This window comes from Athene cunicularia (genome assembly GCF_003259725.1).
Source record: "Athene cunicularia isolate RWA chromosome 1 unlocalized genomic scaffold, athCun1 chr1_part2, whole genome shotgun sequence".
Taxonomy (NCBI): Eukaryota; Metazoa; Chordata; class Aves; order Strigiformes; family Strigidae; genus Athene; species Athene cunicularia.
The window spans coordinates 39,650,362-39,674,826 of record NW_020799092.1 but is presented as its reverse complement, the minus strand read 5'-3'; the positions used below and the strand labels follow the sequence as shown (position 1 = coordinate 39,674,826).

General features: G+C 39.5%; 1 protein-coding gene across 6 annotated transcripts in view; it reads left to right on the top strand.

The window, feature by feature from the left end:
• Positions 1–23,368, top strand: part of SYT1 (synaptotagmin 1) — a 277,485-nt gene extending 254,117 nt beyond the window's left edge. For all 6 annotated transcript variants that reach the window (XM_026865087.1, XM_026865070.1, XM_026865078.1 and 3 more), the window contains 2 exons: positions 15,425–15,558; positions 20,255–23,368. In XM_026865087.1, the coding sequence (XP_026720888.1) occupies positions 15,425–15,558; positions 20,255–20,461 (341 nt within the window). In that variant the 3' untranslated portion in view covers positions 20,462–23,368. The remainder of the gene's footprint in view (positions 1–15,424; positions 15,559–20,254) is intronic.
• Positions 23,369–24,465: the final 1,097 nt, after the last annotated feature.

The following is a 24,465-nucleotide window of genomic DNA, read 5'->3' as shown; positions in this document are numbered from 1 at the left end:
AGATGGTTATAGGCTGAGTTATCTGGTTGCATCCTCTGGGTGCCACCACATTGCCTTTCAGAGTGAATCAGTCTGAATTTAGCTTTAGCCAGAGGGCTTTCCCAGGCCCCAGGGTGGAGTCCAGTTTCCAGGCTTCCACTGGTGTTGAGTGCTTAATGGTGTGATGCCCTATGAGAGTGTGTTTCTGATCTTCCACAACTGCTTTAGTCATGACCTGTGATCTTTTGGTTTTCCTTCCTTTAACTTTTGGGCTGGATAGGAGTATCTTGATGCAACTCCAACTGTTTAGTAGTTTTTATTTGCTAATGTTCATACAGTTTGTACATATTTAAATAGTTACGTTTGTACATATTTAAATAACTAAGACTGCCTTTCAGATCAACATGCTTGGAGCTGACAACAGCATGCAGATACAATGCCTTAGCAAGAAAGGAGAAAAGTTAACAGTGAAATCAGTATGCTAGAGAGTGAGCACTATATAATTAGGAAACTGCAGCTTTATTCTTGTCTCAAAAGCTGTAGAAAGCCATGACTACCACGCTATTTCTGCATTCCCTCAGCCATTGCTTATTTTTATACCTCAACAACATGCTGGTTGACAGAAACCTACTGATTTTCTTCCCCTGAACAAATACAACACATAGATACAATCTTCTTTTTTATTGTTAGTCTACCACCTTCCACAAACCACCTCTCCTCTCAGAAGAGGTGGCAGTATTTCCATGGGCAAAGTATGCTTTCTGCCACTATCTTTACAACCCTTTGAATTAAATTCTGGGGAAACCACCCTGTTCATGTTGGTTGTGTGAGACAAGGGATGCCACAGGAGCCTAATGGCTACGGGCTAGGAAAACATGTGGATATGACAGTTCCCTACCCATTGCAATGAAAGACAACTATCACAAGCGACATGCAAGATCATACTTAGGCTGAAGTGCTGTTGTTGCTCAGCAATGTGTCCATCTCCCTACTTTTTCTTACTCTCCAGACCTTTTTATTTCTGTGAAATAACAAGTGCTAAAATCAAAGCTCATCTGGATTGTTAGGCATGCTGACATGCAGTGGGGGTGCGTACTTGTGCAATGCGAGAGGAGATGGAATGGTTGCACTGTGGGCTGCTGGGGAGCAGGAGGGATATGGCGCATCACCGTATCTGTAGGACTGGTGAATGGGTCCAGGCACCAAACCCCGGCAGTCCTTCCTCTCTGTTGGGATGGCATCTGGAGCACCTACATATTGTGAGCACCCACCATCTCACAGCATCTGCAATGTTGAGAATAGAGCCAGAGAGCTTTCACAGGACAGTTCGTTACACTGAGTTTGGACTCCCAAATGCCATGCAATAAGAGTAAGATTTTCCCACATTTACAGGCACTGATGTGCCCTGCAGATCTGGGTCTCATTCATGCACAATCTACAGTTTTCAGTCACATCTACGTGGAATTGCATCCTTTTACCAATGCCATAATGAATTAGTTATCTTACAGACCCTCTCTAATAAAGATTGCTCAGAATACATTCATGAACATCTACAGAATGTAAGTCCTGTGTTCTGCCTCCACGCACAAAGAGCTGAATCATTAGCAAAGCTTGTACTTCAGGTGAGATTTCCTGTGGACAACAAGGCTGATCACCAGTGAAAGATTGACTACATCTATGATTAGGAGAAATCTTGGTGGAAGGGCCAGATTGGTTGTAAACTGAAATTTATATCAATAGAGCAAGAGCAATTTACACTGGCTCCAGTGCAGTATAATGATGCTTTTCCAGCCAAAAAGAATGTGTTAAAAGCATTTGAAGCTGATCACTGATGTGTATCTTGGGATTATTTCACAGCAAAAAAGAAATGTAAGGAACCGGGTTTGCTCATACCTGCAAATCTACTTTCATGCTGCACTTCAATAGGAAGCACAGTAAAAGTAAAAACAGATAAAAGAAGCAGTCAGTCCTACTGCTTAATATTTGTGGTTTAATTATTATTTATTTTGTTTTCTCAATCACTTTGCTTTACTCATTTGGCTGGAAGGTGAACGCATTCCCTGTTGATTTATCTCCACTCAGCCAGGGGCTTTTGCTGCTCGGTTTGATTCCTAATATGGTAGCACCAGCAGATTTTGTCTGACTTCCAGAGGGCTCCTCTCAGCTCCTGGAATGCAGCAGGGAAAGAGTCCTGCAGAGACAAATAAAGACAGTTGCACTAAGGCTCATAAAGACCAGAAATGGGCTTCCCCACATGTACTGAAATTCCTGCTTTCACTTACTCTCTAAATCACCGCTTTTGTCTTACTTTATGGTAGGCCTACAAATTTTTTTCCCATTACCCAGCTCAATGGTCTTTCTTGATCACATCAGAAAACATATTTTTCAATAAGTTTGGAAAATACCTACTCCATCACAATAAAGTTTTTATTAAACTAGTGTATGGCTTGAAAGCATGCTGTTGCAGTACCAGTGGATTAACTATAGCACAGAAGAACAATGTCTTATGAGAACTGAAAAAAAATTAGGATTTCCCCTTTTATTTTGTTTTTCTTACCTATTTGACTTAACACATTCAACTTCTCAGTGCTCTGAAATATCTGCTGTCCATTATGGAAGGAAACCAATTTTCTATATTCTTTTTTTTTTTTTCCTTTTAATAAAGTGTTCTTCAGGTAATAGGCTGTCAAACTCACCAAATCTAGAAATGGCCTTTGCTGGTGACATACCAAAATCCAAAGGATTAAATTCCTCCAACAAGCAGGGTCTCTAAAAGGTTAATGTGGAGTTGGAAATTAATTTCATTCCAAATACAGAACAATAGTGTGCAGTGACATGACTTTGTGATAAGCATTTGTTAAAGCTAAATCCTCCCTAAACCCTACAATTGTGTTCCTTTGTGCTAATAGCAAGCTAACTGGAGGCCTCCCTCTCTCTCTCCAATTCTCTCTCTCTCCCAAGGTTATCGGAAAGGCAAGTTTATTTTTTGCTAAATCTGGTTTTATTTCAATTAAAATCTCAGTTCTCTTTAGGTCATTCCTTTTATCATTTGTGCTTCATATCTGACAGGAGAACCTTTTATCTTTCTGAAATCCACAAATTTAAATATTATTGCTTGTTGATTGCCATTATTGGCATGTACATTAAACATAAATAATTTTAATTCTTATTGCTGTTGAGTGACTGTCTTGACTTTCATTCTCCACAGTCAAAAAACAGAGGCCTGTTGTCACCTAGGTACAGACTAATGCAGAAAAATGTTCAAAATAAGAGTTTCCAGAGGAAAGCTGAAGGGACTCCAGGTGAATTGATTGCTTCACTTTATTACCAGTGATTTTTAACAGGAGTTAGGTGCCTTTGAAAATGGACACATCTACAACTCCAAATACTTAATACCTTTGAAAATCTATTTAAATTTGGTGAACATTGCTTGAAAAGAGAATTGCTTCTTGACTTAGTTTCACTGAAATTATTTATATTCTCTGTTATACAGAACAAGTACAGCCTCGGCTTGGAAGCAGTCATCTACCTTTCCTTTACTATGCTTTCGCTCTATTGGTTCCAAATAAAAACACCTATCAATTTCACTCCTGCCATCCTCTTCCTCCTCCTCCTCATCTAACTACAAACGCTTAGGCTTGACTTTTCAAATATTCCTACTTTCAATTCTGAAGAGCCAAAGAGTTTCTGAAATTCATATGTGCTTTTTGGATTCCTGGGTTATTTGATTTTATTACAGATTATGATCCCTTGACTAGACTACATCAAGATCTTGTTTCAACAGAGTAGCACACAGATATATGCTGAGCTGCCCAAATTCAATCTGGTTTGTCAGTGAAGCAAAGATCAGATTGCTCCACCACTTTTGTGCCAAATTGGATATCAGCTGTATAAATTTGTAGCAGGTACCTTTGGATTTCTGATAGGTTATGTTACGTTTGACTGCCTTCTAAGCTAAAGTGCTGTACAGTAAGTGGTGAACATGTCAGTCAAATATCCATTTATGTCATTAAATGGCTGGGAGTATTTGTAAAGAATTTGGATACATTGGGGCACGGGCTATTGGTTGTGTTATCAAAAAAACTTCCATCTTTCACCTCATGATGCCATTTGTCAAGTTTTCTATCCTTTTCTCTTAGAACACGACTAGTGTTCTCAGCAGCAGTGTTCTTATTGCAGATGTTGTTGGCCTTGAGCACTTGTTCTTTAGTCTACCTTGAATGTTAGCCCTTAAATACCTCCTGGTCTTACTCTTTTTTGTAACTTGTCTGAGGTGAACAAACAAGGTAAATTGTTTGTTCTGCCAAGGACTTCAGCACTTCCGTAACTCTTCACTGGGCATAATATAGATGTTACTATTGTCTAAGTGAAAATTTGCCTTAACTTTCAGGTCACTGCTTCTCATTATGTGGAATCGACAGCAATGCTAGCAGGCATGCAGCTTCCCAGCCCTTCTTCTGCAAGTACCTGAGTTAAAAATCTGACCTTCAGGCTTTTCAAAACTATTTTTTGATACCGCAAAATAGGTTTTCACTCAGCTGTCACTTTTGGAAAACAGATATAACTTAGCTGAACTCAGTTGAAACTTCTTATAAATTTAGCCTACATTGTAACTTCTCCTGCCAAGACTGAGATGAAGATGTTGCCCATCCCAAGAAAATTTGCTTTTGATCTTCTTTTCCTTACTGTGGTTAAATTTAATCCAGAACAAAGCCAGTCTTCCCAGCAATACTGGGGAACACCATCCAGAATGGCCCCTCCCACTCCCTGAGCAGGTGCAGTTCTTGCCTTGCAGTATTCCAGGAGTCTTCTCCTCACCAGCAGGAAGCACATCAGCTTGGCTTGTCTACGGCCTTTGCTCTGAGCAGAGAGTAGGGAAAGGTTTCATATGGCCTCTGTGTCCAAACAGGCACAAATAAACAACTGTACCATAGGTTGCTTTAGATTTCATAAATGAGATTAGTGGTATATGTATTGAGGCAGTAAAGACTTTGATCCTCTGAATCACACTAAAATTAAGTGCCACAAATAGCCTATATGAATATCCAGAAATCTTTTCCAAAATCCGGCTTAACAGACACTGGATGTGTTGAGAAGCAGGAGAGAGGGGGAGAAAGAGACCTTGATAAAGCATGACTAGCGTTGGTTTCTCAGCTGTGAAGTTTGGATCAGGCTGCTTTATTTGTAGTCACTGATGTTGTAAGACTGTTTTTTTATTCCTTCTGTACTGCAGCATTCCTGCAGTATTAGCTCTCAGTGCTATTTCTAGTTTAATCATCTGAAGAAAAAATCATGTCTTTTTCACATTGTCTAAGACTGAAAGCTTACCTGAATGAGAAAAGCTGTTTATAAAGTAGAAACAGTAGGTTTTTACTAAAATCAGAATTATTTTGCAATATATTGGTTTGTATTTTCCTGGTGACTCACTTACACGAGTTGGGGTAATTGGGCATTTCTTACCCTTTCTATCATATGTAGATAAAGCATTCTGCCGCTTTGCTTATCTATTTTTACTATCCTCTGCTTCTTCTCCCAACTCACCTAACATTATTTTGGACTGCGAGGGTATGGAATACACAGTCCTAACTGGGTTTGCTGCATTTGAAAAAACCTCTTACATGTAAACAATGCGATAGTTCAGTGGTTTTGAAGCAATCTTTATCTTCTTTTGAGTGTCTTGCTTCTAACCCTCTGTGGGAGAGGATGCAGAGTGCCCTTAAGCAGCGTATATTAGCTTTTTTCCATGTAAAGACAATCACAACACACTAGTAGCATGCTGATGTGCAGTCAAGCTATAAAACCTTACTGTAGCAACATTGACATGAAGAGTCTGTAGCAGAAAATATATATTCTTGCTACAATAAATTGCTAATACACTAGTTAGACCAGGTTTTGGTTTTAATAGTGTTTCTCTGTGTTTCAGGGTTGAGTAATTCCTTTGAATGAATACTGCCACTTGCTCTGATGTGGTTTTCTATGCTACCCAGTAATACTGAAACTCCTATCTGTCCTCAGCGCAGTTCGAGATTAGGACTTATTTTGTCTCACAGCTGCCAGGTTTGGGTTTTTGGAATGGGGGTGGGGGTGGAGAGTAACCAAACGAGAAATATCCATACTGCAGTCTCCATAATGTTTGTCCTGTCTCAGTGCTTGGCCCTGGCAAAATAGTCTTTCTGATTGGCCTTACTTCCTTTCAGTCAGTCATTACTTCCTTTCGGTCAGTTCTTTCTACCAGCACAGCCTTTCACTAGGTGAAAGAAATCCCCTTTTTTTTTTCTTTCTTCCAAGTTATTTTTGGGTGTCTGTCCTCGCCCTTATCTCTGTGTGGTAATTTTCCTCAGGACAGTCATCCCAGCAATTTAAGCCTGGAAGCACAAGGAAACATCACCATGCAAGTAGAAATTCTTGACTAACCAAATTTGTAAATCCCTCTGGGTTTCTTTCAGTCGAGTCCCCTAAAATCTTGATAGTCACACCACCACCCATCAGCATCACCCACTGGAATTCCTAAAGTAGGTGTCTTTCCATCATCATCCAGGATGCAGGCCAATAGCTATATGCAGCAAATATCCACAGGAACAGAGGCTGAAAGATGATCACACAGGCAAGGTGGGCAAGGGCACTCGAAGAAAGGAGACCTGGCACCAACCTTCTCTCCACTGAGTAACTGGAAGGAGCACAAAAAATAAATCGTTCTTCTCAGCAAACTAAGAACCTGCTTCTCATATTTTTATAACCTTGTCTCACTTTCTTGAGGGGTAGATACGTAGGGTCAGATCCCTTCATCCAAGGGAGAGGTTTGAAGAACATTTCCTAAATCAGCATATAGTAGCTTAAACCCTTGGCTATCAGCAAAAGAGGTTGGAGAGAAAAAGCCAGTATTTTAGTTGCTTTATTTTGTAAAACCAAATAGATAAACCCCAAAAAACCCTAAGCTGGCACAGCTGTAGGAAAACACTGAAGTCTTGAAAGGGTGAAGTGTAATTCCTCTCCATCACACTTTTTCAAGGTGTGTTGAGGCAGCTCTCCACCCAGGTGTCTGGCCCTTCCAAACCCCCACCTTTACCACCTGATGTTCCTTATGTGCTCGCTTTTTCAGCCTGATTTTTGAATTATGGCCTCCACTCGGCAGCATATGCCTTAGAATGGGGTAGGGCAGTTCTACCCCCCTCTCCAAATATAGATAACCTCCTCTGTATGGCCTTGTTAGATAGCCAGCTCAGATCTGGAGGACTTCAAGGTACTCACCAACAGTCCAGTGTGCTACATCATTGTGTACCCAGCTCCTGTTTCTGCTAAAACATCCCACATAGTCTGCTCTTTAACCTTAGGTTGTTTGGGTTTTTCTATATTATGAGCTTGTTCTCCCTCCGCTCTTCTGCCTGTCATTCCTCAGTCAGTATTCCCCCCTCCCCAGCTCACTTCAGGACAGTATTTTGAATCTCTCTAAGCCTCTATGTATTATCTTCTGATGTTTTCAGTACCAACAATTTAATAAATATAAATTTAATTCATTTTTTCTTTATATCATCAAAAGACATTACATAAACTCAGCAGTCTGCTGGAATTTGCTGCCTGAGGTATTGCCAGTTTGCTTTGGTTTCTGTCTGAATGCCTGCACTGGAGAGTCTGCCTGTATCAGCAGCCCCAGTTAATACCTTTCCACCATTTGATGTTAGTGCCTCCCTCATCTTAGTTACTATTGTATTCTTTCTATTTGTGTACAAACATCACATATTACAATATGCTTTCTTATTTCCTTATTCTTATCTAAGTTTTCAGGTACCCTTCTCCAGTATGTTAAAGTTTTAAAATGCCGTGCTGTCTTTTCCCCTCCTAACTACATTTAAGCTTCTTGAACATTCAGTTCCTCCCCTTCTGGTGCGAATACAGGGGAGCAAGGTTTACTGCTTCGATGCTTACAGTTTCCATGTAATCGCATTTATGAAGTGCTTGGTTGAGTTGCTTTGCTTTTCCACAAGAGTGTTCTGTGTTTATCCACAGCCAAAACTCAAGGTGCATTTTCCTGTTGGTTCAACCCACATTTTCTGTGCTTTATAAAACTGTTTGTTTTGCCTGTGTGTAACTATGCTGAAACGAACTGAACTGCTTGGATGCAAGATAGACAGATCAGCTGCCCTCGCTCTGGCAAGAAACTTAGTCATAAGCTCATAAGCACTAATTTGTGCTGTCTTTAAATAAGAGTTCTGGCACTTTTTTTCAGTTTTCTGCTACTTTCCCCATCTGGCGCTGTAACATTTGTTGTTATGTTCCAGTTGGAAGCGCTGTGGGTAGAATTGCAGACTCAAGTGCTGGCTGAATAGCCCTTAGGCCACTGTGAAGAATTCTGTTTCCACTGTCAACAATACGTGTTCAGCAACCTCAGTTTGGGATTCTCGGGTGAGGAAATTGTTGGCTCACTGTTGGTTTTACAGCACCTCGTTCTTCCCAAGGCTCCCTAGTTCTCTGAATTCAGCATTTCAGTAGCAGTTTGTTCACCTAACTGCACAACAGTGAAGAGCTGATATTTTGAAACTGCTTTGCAACACTCTCCATTTAACTTTTTTTATTATAGCCAGGCAATCATTATTTATTATAAATAAATACTGTCCCCTTCTTCCCCACTATAAGTGGATCATTGGACTCGCTTATTCCTATGTGAATCTGTCTAATATTATTGAACATGAAGTAACAAATGTTTTCATTTATAAATTACCCAGTTTTACATTATCTTCTTTTAAAGATGCTGATGGAAAATATGTAATCCAAAGTCATCTAATTCGTTACCCTAGGACATACAATATGAGCAAGAAAGGGACTGATGGACAGTATGCTCTGTGTGTGTGTGCGTATGCTGCATCTGGAGTGGTCCACCCATGGAACATAGATAGATGTTGGCAAGTGTAATATGAGTCTTTTTAACTGAACTGTTTTAAACTATTGGGGCCATTCTGGCAGCCCATCTGAGCTGCTTGCAATTTCTCAATTCCATTCATGGCCATTATGCTGCTGGGGTCAAGCGTAGATGCTATGCAGGAATCTACAGCAAATACTTTTGCTACCCACCTTTCCCTTGTGTATTGGTTAAGTACAGGCTACAGCTAAAGATTTGGCCCCTAACATCAGGTTATCCACAACCCAGTGGGGTTATGGAAACCATGATGAGGTCCAAAGTTGCTAAATATGAACGTTAGCTGAGAACTGGAAATCATGTAGGAAATAAACATTTTTTTAAAAAATCAGCAATCCTGTTTTCAAGGAACTGTGGTAAGAAAAACCCCACAAACCCTATATTTTATGCCAAGAGAATTGTTTCTAATGAGAATGTTTTCCAATATTTCCCTTGAGACATCAGCTTCTCCTTAAAAATAATGTTCCAACTTTAATTTGCTCATTTGTGGAGGGAAGTAAAAGGCCCAACAGCTTGTGTCAATGAATATAAACTATAACTTTTATGCAATCTATAATGTACCATAGCTCTTGTACTCCTTCTTAGTAATTGTACCTTATATTGTTTCTTCCCCAGATAACACATTTTTCCCCTCTGGCTTTCCTTCCCATTTGAAGCTTTCCATTCGTCTGAAAAATACTAGTTTAGACAATCCAGGCGCAATATCACTCTAAACTCATTATTTCAGAGACTTTAATTATCCCCTCTCATCCATACATGAATAAACAGAATAAAAAATTCAAGGCAAATTATCCATGGCCTGGACACCACAGGCATCATGTGAATCATCCCTCGCTCACAAGAGAGAAGGATTTATATGCCCAGGGAGGGAGCCTGTACCGTGATCCTTGGGAAAAATCAGCACATCTGTGGGAACTCCCAGGAAAGTTTGTCCTATTTGGCTCTGCTCTTAGAGCCCTGCTGTTTTCCGTAGCACAGCTCTAGTAACCGCTGCTGTTTGCTATCCAAAGGCAGAAGGAAGCATGCAGGTATTGCTGATGCTGTCAGCCTTCATCCCTGGCACAGTCTCTACAGAAAATAAAGTTGTTTGCTGTATAAAATTGCTGTTCTCCCCACTGCCCACTCCTGTAAGCCAAAAAAGCTTCATCCGAAGGGTGTTTGCACAGAATAGGAACAGGTTAAGGGTGCACCATTGAATCGAGCACTGCTTCAGCTTTGGTTTAAGGCTCTGGCTTGGCCTTTCCTCAGCTTTCCACCCCGCTGCTGCGCTGTTGCAAGATGAGAGTGATTATGGCTCTTTAGCCTGGAACTAACAATCCACACTGCAAGTCACCTCTGTCCTAACCACGTTTCAGAGCCATTTATAAGGCTGCATTTCCAAACCTGATTTTCTTTACTTCTTGGATCATTTTCCTAGCTCTTCAGGAATTCTTTCTGCTTCCTGGAATGGAAACTACTGTCTGCTGACACCTTTGCTTTAAACATCAGTGATGTGTGCTTTGCCATGGTTTTGGCAAAAATTTTCTTTTGATGGGGAGAAATATGTGCTGATTAACACCCAGTTATCCCACACATTTTTGAAGACAAAAATACAGCTGGAGGCAATTCTGGCACCATATTTCTTCTTGGTTTCTACATTTTAGTTGAGAACATCTTATTACAGTGTTTTGTCATATGAAACTTTATTCAACCCTATCTCTGACTAGTTTGTTCTGGCTCAAATTTTTTCTTATTATGTTAGGCTTGCTCGAGTCTTGTAGAGGGTTTTCTCTGATCCCAGTGCACAGAGATGTGGGGGTTTTTTTTCTTTAAACCATTAGGCTCCTCCCCCCATGCAAACTCAGGACTGTAATTGCAAACAGTCAATTGCAGTGTTTATCCCTGTAGCATTTTTCAAATTTGTCAACTTTCTGGGTGCTTTCTTTTCATATTTTGATTAGATTACAAAAGCCTTAAAAAACATTTAACAAAGATGGTCACCATTCTTCTGTTTGCGTTCAGAAGAAACCGTTGTAGTAAAACCATCGCAAACTGGGTACACGGTTGACATTTTTCTGCTGACAGTCCATACAATAGGAAATTTGTGTGCTGAATTCTGTCCTACCTAGGTAGAAAATTATTTTTCATTAACTACTGATCCTTGTAACAAATTTTTCATCTTAAAATCCACTGACAAGCAGTCATTCTCAAGTTCCACCATTTCCTCAGGTATTCTCATCAGCAACAATTTTCTTCTAGTTGTAGCATTTTTTTCAGCTGTAACGTTTGCTTTTTAAAACCTCTAATAATGAAGTTCATCTTGTCTACAACATGATGATGATGAACAAGTCATTATTTTAAGAGGGTTCTAGTTGTGTATATATGTCTTATGGTCCAAATGATTCCAGAAGTCTTTACCTGATATTACATACCATTTCAATTACCTTTTAAATAATGTATTGGTGTCTTACTGCAAAATTCAGGAAAACAAAATCTGCCAGCTGGTCCCCCAGGGCTCTAGAAGCTGTTCAGCTAGCCTCCCTTGAGACATTGTTGTAAAATCTACAATGTACAATTAGTTATTAATTTTACATCTTTTTAGCATTCATGGCTAGATCGTTAATGAGGAAATAAATAGCAGAATTTTTTTTTTAATCCCACACATTACTTAACATGAATTATTAAGCAAGGGACATACAGCCATTCTGTCCCCTTTGGCAGAGGGACATCCATAGTGCTCTGCATGCAACATCTGTTCTTCCAGATAGACAGGTAAGGTCCATCCACAGGTACCTGTGCATGTAATGTGGATCTAAATCCTTGTTTATTTGAAAGGAATAAACTTGAAGGAAAAAAGAGAGTGATGTCCACCTCTTCAAACCTCAAATTTCTTCAGTGTAACTGTTGGCATGAAAGCGAATAGGCTGTCTTGTATCAGAGCGAAATAAATATTTTGGGGGCAATTTATTTACCAAAGACATATATTTACTCTGGAATGAGATAACTATCCAGAGTACATAAAGAGAAATGCTTATTTATTTTCATTGGCGTCAGATGTAGACATTTCTACTTGGTCAAAACAATTCTGCCCTTTATGCTCAGGCTATGCACTTAACAGACAATTTATCATTGCTGGGCTGTAATATCAGTTCTGTCATCCTTACTAGTCTCACTTATTCGGCGAGACTATTTACATATTAAAGTATTACTCAGCATGAGTAATGCTGCCAGTACTGAGGTTATGTTGCAAGTAGAGAGAAGAGATGTTTCCATTAGTACTAAACCTTATCTCAGAAAAATCACTGGAGAGTGGCACTTCCCAAAGGTTCTGCTTTCTTTTGATTATCCTCCCTTCTTCCAATAATTGACTCAAGCAATTCAGCTTCTGTTATTTGGTGAAAAAGAATCTGTCTTTTTCTGAGATTTATTCATGAAGTTGCAAGAAAGTCTGTGCTTAGGTATCAGGTTTTCTGTGTAGATTGCAAGCAAATAGATTACTGGAGAGATGAGGGAGTTAGGGATAGTGTCATGGGATACGGTAAAGTGTAACTGAAGATAATGCAGTGATGGAGGGGCTCGTATATGAAACACTAAAGAATGAAGAGAGGGGAGAACTAGTTAAGACCAGGATACTTCAGGAAATACAAAGTGGATGTACAATCTAATGAGGATAAACTCAGTTAAACTTTCTAATGGCCCATCCACTTACTTGAGCTGGACACCTGGCTCTGAGTTGAAAGTTTACGTGATGAGTAAACTTATTTAATATTTTCCCCTGAAAACAGAAAAGAAACATGATTTTTATTAGGTGACATTCGATTTGTATTTGGATTAGCATGAAAATTTTATCCTCGTATGAAAAGAAATGAGAACGTTGTGTCACGTTATGCCCCCTTCTGTGCCCCATTTCAGACCTCTGCCACTGACAGTTCTGCACTACAGTGGCAATGTGGTACCGCTTGGATTTTCCTACTAAACAACTGGCATTTGTCTGAACCTAAGTCAAATCCCCAGACAGAGAAGCAGAAGCAGATGATCAGGACATGAAAAAAAAACCCACAGAAACATACCTTCGGAGCCTTATCCCATGACCATGAGTTATCTAGGGTCAGATTTTGCTCTAATATTAGCATGAAGATAGAAAATCTAGAAAGTCAATAGAAGCAAATTGTTTAAAGTGAACATCCATGTAGACCCCGTACATTCACATACATGTAGACACCAAGCATTCACATACACTTGAATTCTAGGTTAAAAATATTTTTCTCCAAAATATGGAATGTTTATCGAGATAGGAATATATCTTCATCGCTGTATGAGTAATTTGTGTACAGTTCCTTATGGGCATATGAACAGTCATCAAATCTGTGTTTAGCGTCCGCGTACAAGCACAGGTCAGTGAAGGTTCAGCTTATGTCGACTGCATTTATTTTAATAGAATTCTTCAATTTTAACCCTCTTAATAACAATGTATTACTGGACTGTTTAGCCTCCCAGCTCGCTCTAGTTACTTAAATTATATTTTAACAGCATCTCATCTCATTTCCATGTCTTAACACTCTACCACTCTTTCGTTGACTCCTGAACTTTCTTACTGTATATTAGCTATACCTAAACCATCAGTTTCATGTTAAAACAGTTGTGCATTCAGCATGGAGCCTCAGCAAAAGTAATGAGGTAGGTGAGTTTTTCTCAAGTATCAACAAATGTTGAAGGAGTCCAGATTTGCCTGTTTTCCACCTTCAAAACCCTGTATGCAGTGATGTTGAACTCAGTAATCAAAAAGAAATAGACCTCTGTTGGCTTTTTTTGCTAGCATTTCTGCTCTTCACATGATACTCCTTAATTCATACATTGTGCAGCCAAAAGGAACCCTTGCAATTCCCTGTCTAGCCTCAAGCATAAACCTACCCAGATTTAATTTCTATTTGAGGTCTTCTGAGAGAGAAGGAATCTTAACTCTGTAACAGAGTTCACCACAAACACTGAGAAAGTAATCCAGCCGTTTCAGTCTTACTACTAAAGTATATACCTATTTCTAAGTTAGAATTTGTCTAGTTTCTTACAGCCATTGGATCTTATTATACCTTTCTCTGCTGGCTTGAAGAGTCCACTACCAAAATTATGCTCCCTTCAGAGGCACTCTGGACCATGCTCAAGTCACTCCAGTAACTTAGCTGTCCCAAACTCCTAGGTCTCCTGCAGTAAGGCGTATTTTGACTGTAGCAGAATGCTATTACTCGTCTTAGACATTCTGAACATGAATTTCATTGCAGAGTCATAAAGCGTAGTGATAATATTTAATTTCAGTGTTGATTTGTCATTCTTCTGTAGCCCCATCTTTTTCTCAGGAGGGAAAGGAGAAGCCCTTTCCTTTGATAGCTTGCATTCAGGTTCCCTTAGTTTATGTCACAGATGACTTGTGGCTGCTGGTGCTTTGTATAGCTCCTACCAGCTCACTAGAGGGAAGGCTTGCCTTGACTTACACCATGGTTCAGCTGCCTAAAGACAAGAGAGGTACCTACCCAAATTTTGGTGTCAGTACCGGAGAGATTGTTGAAAAGGATGAGCTTGAGATGCTTAAAATGGTAGGTGCTTCATGGTAGGCCTAAACAGAAAAATAACGAAGCTCAGTGAAGGTACTGCTAATTGCCACCACCATGGAAGAAGAACTGCTGGTTCATTCTCTATATGGGAACATGGCTCTTGTAACAGATTAAGGACTGACAGCACTATTCTTTTAAGCAGGCAAAATTTCCATTGGAAGTATAATCACTGAGATACCACTTCATGGCAGTAACATCCATGAGAGTTTTGCTTGCATGAGGAGTACCTGATAAGGTTCCAAAGCAGTTCTGTTCCTTAGCCACCGAAAGTCATACAAAACAGTGGGAATTCAGTGGGAATTCAGTAAAGAGTAGCAAATACAATCATAATTTATGCTGATGCCATAGCCTGCACCTTACTCTGGCTGCATGTAGCACTAAGGTAGAGGACTGGGATTTAAGGGCAAAGTTCCTTCCTGCCATGCAGTCTGGCCATGTGCTAGACCCACGGACACTGCGCTGTGTCAACTGCAGCCCGCTGGGTAGGTCAGAGGACGGGAAGACCACAGTGAAGCTCCTGCCCATGGAGCGATGTGAAGAGTTGCTGAAGAATTGCAGAGCCCTGTCTCACCATGTGTGCATTCAGCAGCACTCATGGATCTTGGGAAAACCACCCCACAGCCCTTTTGCCAAGAAATGTTGGCAGCCAATACATAATGTTACAGTAAAAATGTTTCCAGGGTGGTTAATGAGCTACAGAACAAAGTTAGGTGGAAATTTAACACTCCCTCACAGTGTTAAGGAGATAATGCAATGAATGTTTTGTACCTTTTTCCATCAGGAACACTTTGCATTTGTACAGGGGTTTTTCTGTAGTGGAAATTAGGACTTTGTTTAAATACAAGCTGTTTGTTGCTCAAGGATTTTCTTTTTTTGTCGAGTCATAAATTTGTGGGATTAAAATCTGTAGATAACACACTGAGCTGTACTTCTTCTCTTGATTACTTAGATCCCTATGTGAAGATCCATCTGATGCAGAACGGTAAGAGGCTGAAGAAGAAAAAGACTACGATTAAAAAGAACACTCTGAATCCCTACTACAACGAGTCTTTCAGCTTTGAAGTACCATTTGAACAAATTCAGGTAATGTCAGTGTTTTGTCTTCCCTCTGCATTCCATTTCTCATCCCTTATAAATATTTAACAGGAATCTTGTTAATTATCACGTGTGCATGCCTTCATTAGCACCTAGCCAGCCCTGTGCTACATTAAATGAGTGTGACTGCTTCAAGAGAGAAATGATAAAATGCACAGTACTTATGAAGCTTTGATTCATCAGTGAGAAATGAATAACTGACATTTTTCTGTTAAGAGAAATGGATTCTGAAAAAAAAAATCCTCAGGGAGATAAGGTAGGAATGTGCCAGCAAAAAAGTATAGGGATAAAAGAAAAAGTATATATAGCAATTTTCCTCAAATATTTTGAAACAATAAATTGGCATCGTCAGTTAAATTTGTAGTCCCTATGCATTTATTCATCCTGTTTGTTGAAAACACTGCAGCATCCCTCTTAAGTAAAGCACAGAATTTAATCACAACTTTTTTTCACTACACCATTAAAACTTTTTCTGTGATTACTACATTCCTTGGAAGAAGACATTTGAGAATCTCAGGGGTCAGTACTGCAGTACCTGTTTTCTTGGCACCTCAGGGGAGCTCCAGCAATTGTCCAGGTGCTCCTTCTGGAGAGATCAGTGCCTAACATTAGGGGCCTCAGAAGTCAGCACAGTGAACTTGAAGTAACCTACATTAGCAGAGGGAAATACCAGGACACGGCATAGTGTCATTTTTTTCAGGGACTCAGTTACCTACCTTTGGACTGCTAGGAGGCAAGTCATCTCTCACTCATGAGAGTGAGGTTTAACTTCTTCTGATGTTAACTATACTTTTCTCACAAGAGATAAGCTCTTCTTAACCATCTCAGTAGGCATGTGGGAAATCTGCATCCAATTCACTCTCCTCCCTAAGTGAATTTAAACCTGTATCTTCAGTGTTGTAAGCAAATATTCATAGCCTGTGCCTATGGCATGTGTTGGGAGTGCAACACTCATTTCTGCATAAATAGTAAGTATACGGTTGGCCACAGAACATAAGATCACCTGATAGTTGAATGGTGCAGTTGGAAAGGGAGAGACTTTGGTCTCTGATCTGATCTAGGTGATGTAAACCACATAAAGATCAGTTGGTACAGGCCTCCTCCATTTTTTTTAAAGCCTTAACCATTAGTTTTAAACTATTTCATTATTTTGCTCACTTGCTAGAGCATTCATTGGCAGGGAAGGTGTATTGGTTTAAATATCCTCAGAAGAGAAAAGAACTGCATGCTGGCTTCCCACCCGCCCATGGAGCCCTGTGACGTTAAGCAAGACAATAGCTTTTCTGGGGTGGAGCTGAGCATGGAAAGTGTACTTTCAGGAGCGTCCCAGTTTGAATGACCATAATTAAAACAGTCTGGGAATAAATACTACATTTTGTGGCTTGTAAGAGAGAGCTAGGTATGAGTTAGGTGCCATGTTACTTGTAGTTTAAATGGCCTGGGCCAAATTGGGAGCCCACTCTTGATTAGATGAGAGCATGGTATGGGTTTTGAGACTCTGTATCTTGGATTTTGATAGCAACTGCACTGGAGAGAAGCCCAGGAGCCAAGGCCTACATTTCAGCTAAAGCAGTGTGCTTGATTTTTATTGACTTGGTACCAACAAATATAATAAAACTAGACAAGGTGGGGCAGTAGGAATAGTGACTTAGAGGCATGACTAGCCCATTTAGCATTTCTTCCTGCCCCACAGCATGAGCGGGTGTCTGTGGGCTCTATGAATCAAAAAGTGAGAAATCCAGTGGGGCCTAATTCCCACTGATTTTAATGAAAGCTGCTCCGTGTGCTTGCTCATAACAAGCATCAAAGACCCAGAGGAAAAAAATGATGAATCAGATCGAGCCTCTCTGGCAATTTAGACAACAAACGTCTTGATTTCCAAATAGGGACAGGACTGAGGAACTGGAATGGGCACTGCCATCAAATCAGAGCTTTGGCATGGTTAGGTGCATTCTGTGTAGGTACTTGGCCATTTTGCCTTCTAATCCTAGATCAGTTTTGTAAGGTGGATGTACACCCTTTAAAAAGTATTGTGGTTTAGCTGTTAAAGTTTTGCTTGGGGAGGGAGTTATAAGTTTATTAGGATGACTTTATAGCTATTTACTTTTGGTATATAGCCTCAATTTAAAATCTGTAATTATGGACTTTGATCATATGCCAATGTATTTTGGAGTTAGACTATATTTAGAAGTTATTTCTTCATGGTTACTGAAGTGATTTCATCAATAAAAAAAACAGAAACATTTTAAATGTTATTTAAGCTTAATACGATAATCACTGTGACTTTTGGTTAATTTATGTAAAAGCCATTAAGCAAACTTTCACAGTCAAAAAATAATGATTGTACAAGTTTCTTGACTGTTGGAGAGCAAAGACAAGAGAGCTCACAGAGGGAGCACTGTAGTAATTTAAAGTGGGATGAACGTTAACATTTTCAACAAATTAATAGTGACTATGGATTCTGGCTCTTAAGGGAAAGAAAGTGATGTCTTTCAGGGTAATGGGAGAACACCCCTGGGAAGTCAAATACTGTTGCTACAGGCGTATCGTGCCTGTGTTTTACCAAATGCAAGACAGACTGCCTTTGAAGGTAGCAACATCTCCAGGCCCTTTCAGTCCTTAAGAGTGCTTAATCACACCGACAAAACTGTTAATCCAAGTGTTTATTCGCAGAGCTGGTGCTTCCTACTAGCATTGCAGCTCTTCCTTTAATATATCCTACAAAAGCAAAGAGATGCTCGCTTTTCTCTGTAGGTTTAAACCAGAGACCATGAGGTAAAAAATCATCTCAGAGTTAATGATCTGCGCTAGCTGTTCTTACATCTTTACAGAGCAAGAAAAAGGGTCTTTTGTTTACAGTGCTGATTGTTGTCTTATGATTAACACACATGCAAAAAAAAAATCCAATAATTACGAGCTCCCAAGTTTCTAGGTACATCAGGCAAGGGTTTTTTGTACCATAAAATAACAGTTGCGTGCTTACTTTTTATATCTGTGATTGTAGCATGCATCTAAAACATAAATGTTCATTTGGGGAGGTACCATCAACATTAAAAGTGATTGTAAACAGCACCACTGAAACATCATTTTGGCATCTAGAAATACTTGCTGCAGGATATTGCCTTTTATTGTGAGTGCGCTGGGGAGAGAGAGAGAGAGAGAGTCTTGAGTTTGATGTACACTTTTGTCATCAGCAACTATATAAATACTTTAGTGCCTGTTGGAATCCTCTCCTCCTCTGGCTGAGTGAATTGTACAATCTTGTAAGGGAATGGACTTTATAAAATAGACTTCATGAGCCTGGTCTTGCAGATATGCTTAAAAGATAATCCTATTACAAGCACTGAAATTAGTCATTCTAGTAAGAAATCCAGATTGTACCTGTACTTAAAGCCCTAAATATAAAAACCTGATTCTTGAGAGTAAAATACTTTTCTGGAAGAAATGTGTTTCAGGGCATTTCTTCCTTCAATTCAGGAAACTCACACTGTAATAGGGAGGTGTGTGTATTTATCATGGGATAGAAAGGAATTAGGAAAATAACTGTATGTTCATCTTTTAAGATAAAGCTCTCTAAGGAAAAGTGTTTACAGTTTACTAAAATCAGCCCAAGACTGTTAACGTCTTGGGTGCTGTTGGGGAAGAACACCACTCCACTGAAGGACTAGCTGTTTGTGTTCTTTCAACAAATATTAATGACCTGAAGGAGAGGAATATATGCATGTGCACGCAAATGCATAGACAAATGCTTGGCTTGAACATCACCTCCCAGTGTGCCCCAGTCTAAGTGAATGGAGAATTGTCTCTGAGCTGTGACAGATGGGCTCATGCAGATTTTGTGGGAATAGTTCAACCCTCTTTGCCAGAGGTCACCGTTTCTCCAGCATAAGTGGCACTCCAACACCGGCTCAGTCATAGGCAGCGCTGGTGTGTCAGAGCCCCAAGACAGTGAGGTTTATACTTCTTTCCAACTCTGCTAAGCATGCAGTCTGTTTTATAGACTCCTTTATAAATATATAGAATATACACACTATACATACATACTTACACGTGATGTGTATGAGTACATATGTGTGTGTGTATGTATATAGTAACCATAAGGGCTATCTACTGAATTTATCTGAAAATAACTCATTAGCATGCTGGATGGATGGGTGAGAGTTGTTTAGAAGCAGAAAAGCAATTAACAGAATAGACTATGACATTGCAAATGTTAACTTGGGGTAGAGCCATTTCTGAATTTAGGCTGCTAACTTATTTACTTAAACAATAATGATGTGTTAAATTGCACTACTTTTGAATTAGCTTACCTTCAAATCTCCATTTTAGTTCTACAGACATCTAACAGTCTAAGTCTTCAATAACAACAACCAAAAAAAAAAATCCATATGTTGTTAATCTGTTAAAGGGGAAAAAAAATCAACCTCAAATCCCATATGAAGCTCTTAATGCAAGAGGGCAAGTTTCAAGATAACAGGGAGGGTGTGAACTTAATTTTATTTGAAAGGCTCACAAGAAGCAAAGACAAAAGTTTGAGTTTGCTTCTTGCTGGGGGAACCTACTCCAGCTGTCACACACTTACCCCCTTCATGGAGTCTCCATTGTCATTGTCTGTCCCAAGATTCATCCCTGCCCACCTTCCCCTTACTGTCATGCTCACTGGTCTTTCTCTGTCTCATTGTAGAAAGTGCAAATTGTTGTGACTGTTTTGGACTATGACAAGATTGGCAAGAATGATGCCATCGGGAAAGTCTTTGTGGGCTACAACAGCACCGGAGCGGAGCTGCGGCATTGGTCAGACATGTTGGCCAACCCCCGGCGGCCCATTGCACAGTGGCACACCTTACAGCCCGAGGAGGAGGTAGATGCCATGCTGGCAGTCAAGAAGTAAATTAAATTAAATTAAATTATGAAGAAGAAAAAAGAAGAAGAAGCCTTTCTGCATTTGCCCACATAGTGCTCTTTAGCCAGTATCTGTAAATACCTCAGTAATATGGGTCCTTTCATTTCCAGCCATGTGTTCCTGACACAGATCAGCTGTACTTTTAAATTCCTGTTTTAATTTGCACAAATTTAAATGTAGAGAGCCCTCTAAAGGCGCTTCATTTCACCACTGCCCCCCCAATCTACTCTTCTTTTAAGCAATATGATGTGTAGATAGAGCATGACAGAAATTATTTATTGTATCACACAGTTGTATATATACACCAGTATGCTGAGAATTTATTTCTAGTTTGTGTATTTGTATGTTGTAAGCGTTTCCTAATCTGTGTATAACTAGATGTTTTTAATAAGATGTTCTATTTTAAATTATGTAAATTGACTGAGATATAGGAGAGCTGATAATATATTATAGGGTAACTATTGTATCGTCTGCATTCCAGAAAAAAAATTCCAACTTGTAAGGCACTAGTAGTGTTACACTGACATCTTAAAGGACAACTTAAATCTGAGCTTTCAACTGGACCATCCTAATAACATGCTATGCGTCCACAGTGAATCTTGGAGGGGCAAATCCAAATGGGTAGACGTCTTTCACAGGCAACTTAGCATGATCTGAGCAGCTCCATGGCTGACCTCAAGGAGATGTAGCCAGAAGCCAGGGTATCATTTTTTTTGTATATATTCCAAAGCAAACACATAACAGACTGAAATGGCTTTAGACTGAAAGCTGAGGAAGCAGTTCCATAGGGGACAACGATTTCATCTAACATACAAAGTAAGATCATTGCAGAGGTTGTGCAGGGAGGGGGGGAAGGGAGGCGGGGGGGGAGACGCAGTAGCAGCAAAATGCTGCCATGAAAACAAGAGTAGCTCTCCATTATCACCTTTATATAAAATTAGCATACTGTGAATTCCATCCACAATTTCACATTATAATAAGTTTGCACATTAGACTTTGTAACAAAATATTTTATTATACTCAGATTAGAAGGAATGCAGAATATTTTTTAGACACAGCCGTGTGAGTTTATTATACAAAATAGTTTCATGGCAAACAGACAGTATTGTAATCCCATCAGAAGATGACAAAATTTAGCCATAGTTCTAAATGCACTTCAGAGTAAGCCAAAAGAGAACAGCTAGTGACCTTTTATATACTATTTATACTTAAGTTTTAATTTGTCCTTTAAAAAAAAAGTGAAAACAAAGAACAAGTTCTAGAAAACTGAAGCAACCTCTTCTGTATACTAGATGCTCGTTTCAGGAGGAGTTTTTAAATGTTTTCAATGTTATTATGTAGTAAATGGCACTATTATGAAGCTATTAGTCATTCCATAAGAGTCTTGAAAGACTGCTCTGTGTATCACTGTGACTGCCGTGTGTGCTTAGAAATGTAGTTTTCTCAGTGGATAGCAATCAATTTATTCCGTAGTGATATTGTAATAATACTGCCATTCCCTTTTACTGCACTGCCGAAGGAACGCATAGCACAAGCAGTTCTAGTTATTACGGACCAATTTAGAACTGGAGAGCTATGCAGGGGACAAGGATGCTATATGGAATGGGTTGACCACACAGCATTTTGTCAAGCCCTGTGCAATAGACTACATTTGCAACCTCCCTTGCCCTCGCTCCCCGTCGCTTTATTGTAGATAGTCATCTTACAGCTAGCCAGCATGTCATCTCAGCTTGTACCATCTCATCAAGTCATTTAGGGCATCACTTCTATCTCATGTACCGTCCTTTGAGGCCCCTTGCTTATTTTTCCAAGCTGTGAATATATTTATAATGCTTTGAAGAGTTCATTATTTTCAACAATGCAAACTACCCCAGAAATGTGGAAATGCTATACCTTTTGGAGGGAGGATGAGAATTAACCATTAACGTTCTTATCAATTGTATCTAACAGAAGTTATTGAAAACAAAGATGAATGTAATCAGAGAACTCTGTACAGAAAACTAAATTCCACAGCCTCCCTCAAGGCTCTGCTTCTGGGAGAGGTGTGACGGTCTGAGAGGTTGGTGCAGTTATGGCCAAGCACCAATGTGCTCAGTACACTGAGGGTAAAAGAAGCAGCAAAGAAATGGGAGGAGAACAGAAGTCTGGATCTCTCCCCACCTCCAAAAGTGAGAATAGCAAGACCCATTTTCTTTCTTTTTTACACGAAACACGGAAAAAACACAAGCGAGACATTTTCTGATAGAAACAGGCGCATACATGCAAAGCATCAAGCTGGAATACTTTTTAAAATCTTAACCTTAAGGACCAAACCCCACCAAAGAGAAGTAGACAGTCAGCTTTCCAGCATAAGAGCTTCATGGTCTCCAACTTTCAGTTGTTCATTCAGGATAGCTGCAGGTTCAAACTGCCAGGTCTGACTCATTGTGTTAAGGTATTCTTAACGCTTTCTCTTCCTACACTGCCAGACTGAATGTCACCACAGAACTGGTTTGTAAGGTGTGATGATTCTCAGAGACTGAACCTGCCATGTGACCAAGATGACATTTTCATCCTCAAAGAAGCCACATGTACCTTTCTGACAAAGCTGTGTGAAGTATTAGAATCTGATGCTGTAGAAAGATCCTAGTTGCCTTTGTGTATATTTACTGCCTGCTTGAGTGTTTCTCTGTGTGGGTTTTCTCTGTATCTTGTAGAAATGTTTGGGGTGTTTTATCCTGCCATATCGCTCGTGGCCCGCGAGCTGACAACTTTAGCCGTATTTTACCTTCATTTTTGATGAGGTGGTTTATATTTTGTTTCACTTTGTGTAGTGACTTCCCACAGTAGTTTTCCAATTGTCGTTAACATACATATTACACAGATATTCAATAAAAATGTTTTATTTCCTGTTGATGTTCTAGCATTTCTCTCTTGATCTAAAACTTTGAAAAGACAGGTCACTCTAGGACTTCAGCACAATCATAAACTTCAAAGTATCACAAGTGTAATAGCACAGCACTTTTCGAGGAGCTGTGAAAAGCTGCTTTCAACAGTGTGCTTCCACTGTAAGGTGGTCACAGCCAGCAGTGCTCCAGTAGATGAATTCTCCACCTCTATTGCAGATGATGAACTATTACCTGGTTTTCCCAAGAGCCTGATTATCCACCTCCAGAAACATCATTCCCCATCAAAACATGGACTAGTTTCTATACCATGACAAAAACTCCAAGCAGTTACCTAGGCATCAATACTCTTCAAGTCAATTGTGTTAGAGCTATGGTTGAAGTTTTCATTTGGAGAGACATGGTATATTTTAACCTAAATTCAAGAGCTACTTATAAGCTGGCCATAAAATCAAGCCTCTTATAAACTAAAGATCATTAAATAAGAGCTTAAGCTGTATGGGCTGTCTCTTTTAACTGTCAGGAAAAACATTCTTCCCAACTGACAGACTGTTACCAAAGTAAACTACTTCTCTCGATCACTTTTCACATCATGAGTCAGTGAAAGTTAATCTGTTAGTTATGCAAAGCAAGAATTAGAACATTATATTTTCTGATTACTCAAACAGTCGATTCCCTTATTTATTTATACATTAACATTTTCACTCCAGGCTGCCAGGTCAGTTTCTTACACACATACTGACCTGCTTTTCAGAACATCCATCTACCAAATTCATGTCCAGCCCCTATTTTCAGTGCCAGCTCAGATACTGTTGTTGATCTAGGCATTAAAGAAAGTATGGAAAAGAGTTTTTCTATATATACCACAAGAACTTTTACCCAGTCTTAGTTACCTTATATGCAGTAAATCTTATATTCAATATAGAGAATACTTTTCCTATTGCACCGAAAATGTAGTTCCAAAAGTATGTGACAAACTAGTACAGAGACTTTAACTTTATGTGGTACTTTGTGACTGACACCTGCAGCAGTGTTTTCGACACAAGAGCCAGACAAAGATATTTATTTCAAGATTATGCTATATTCAACATTTAAAAAAAAAAAAAA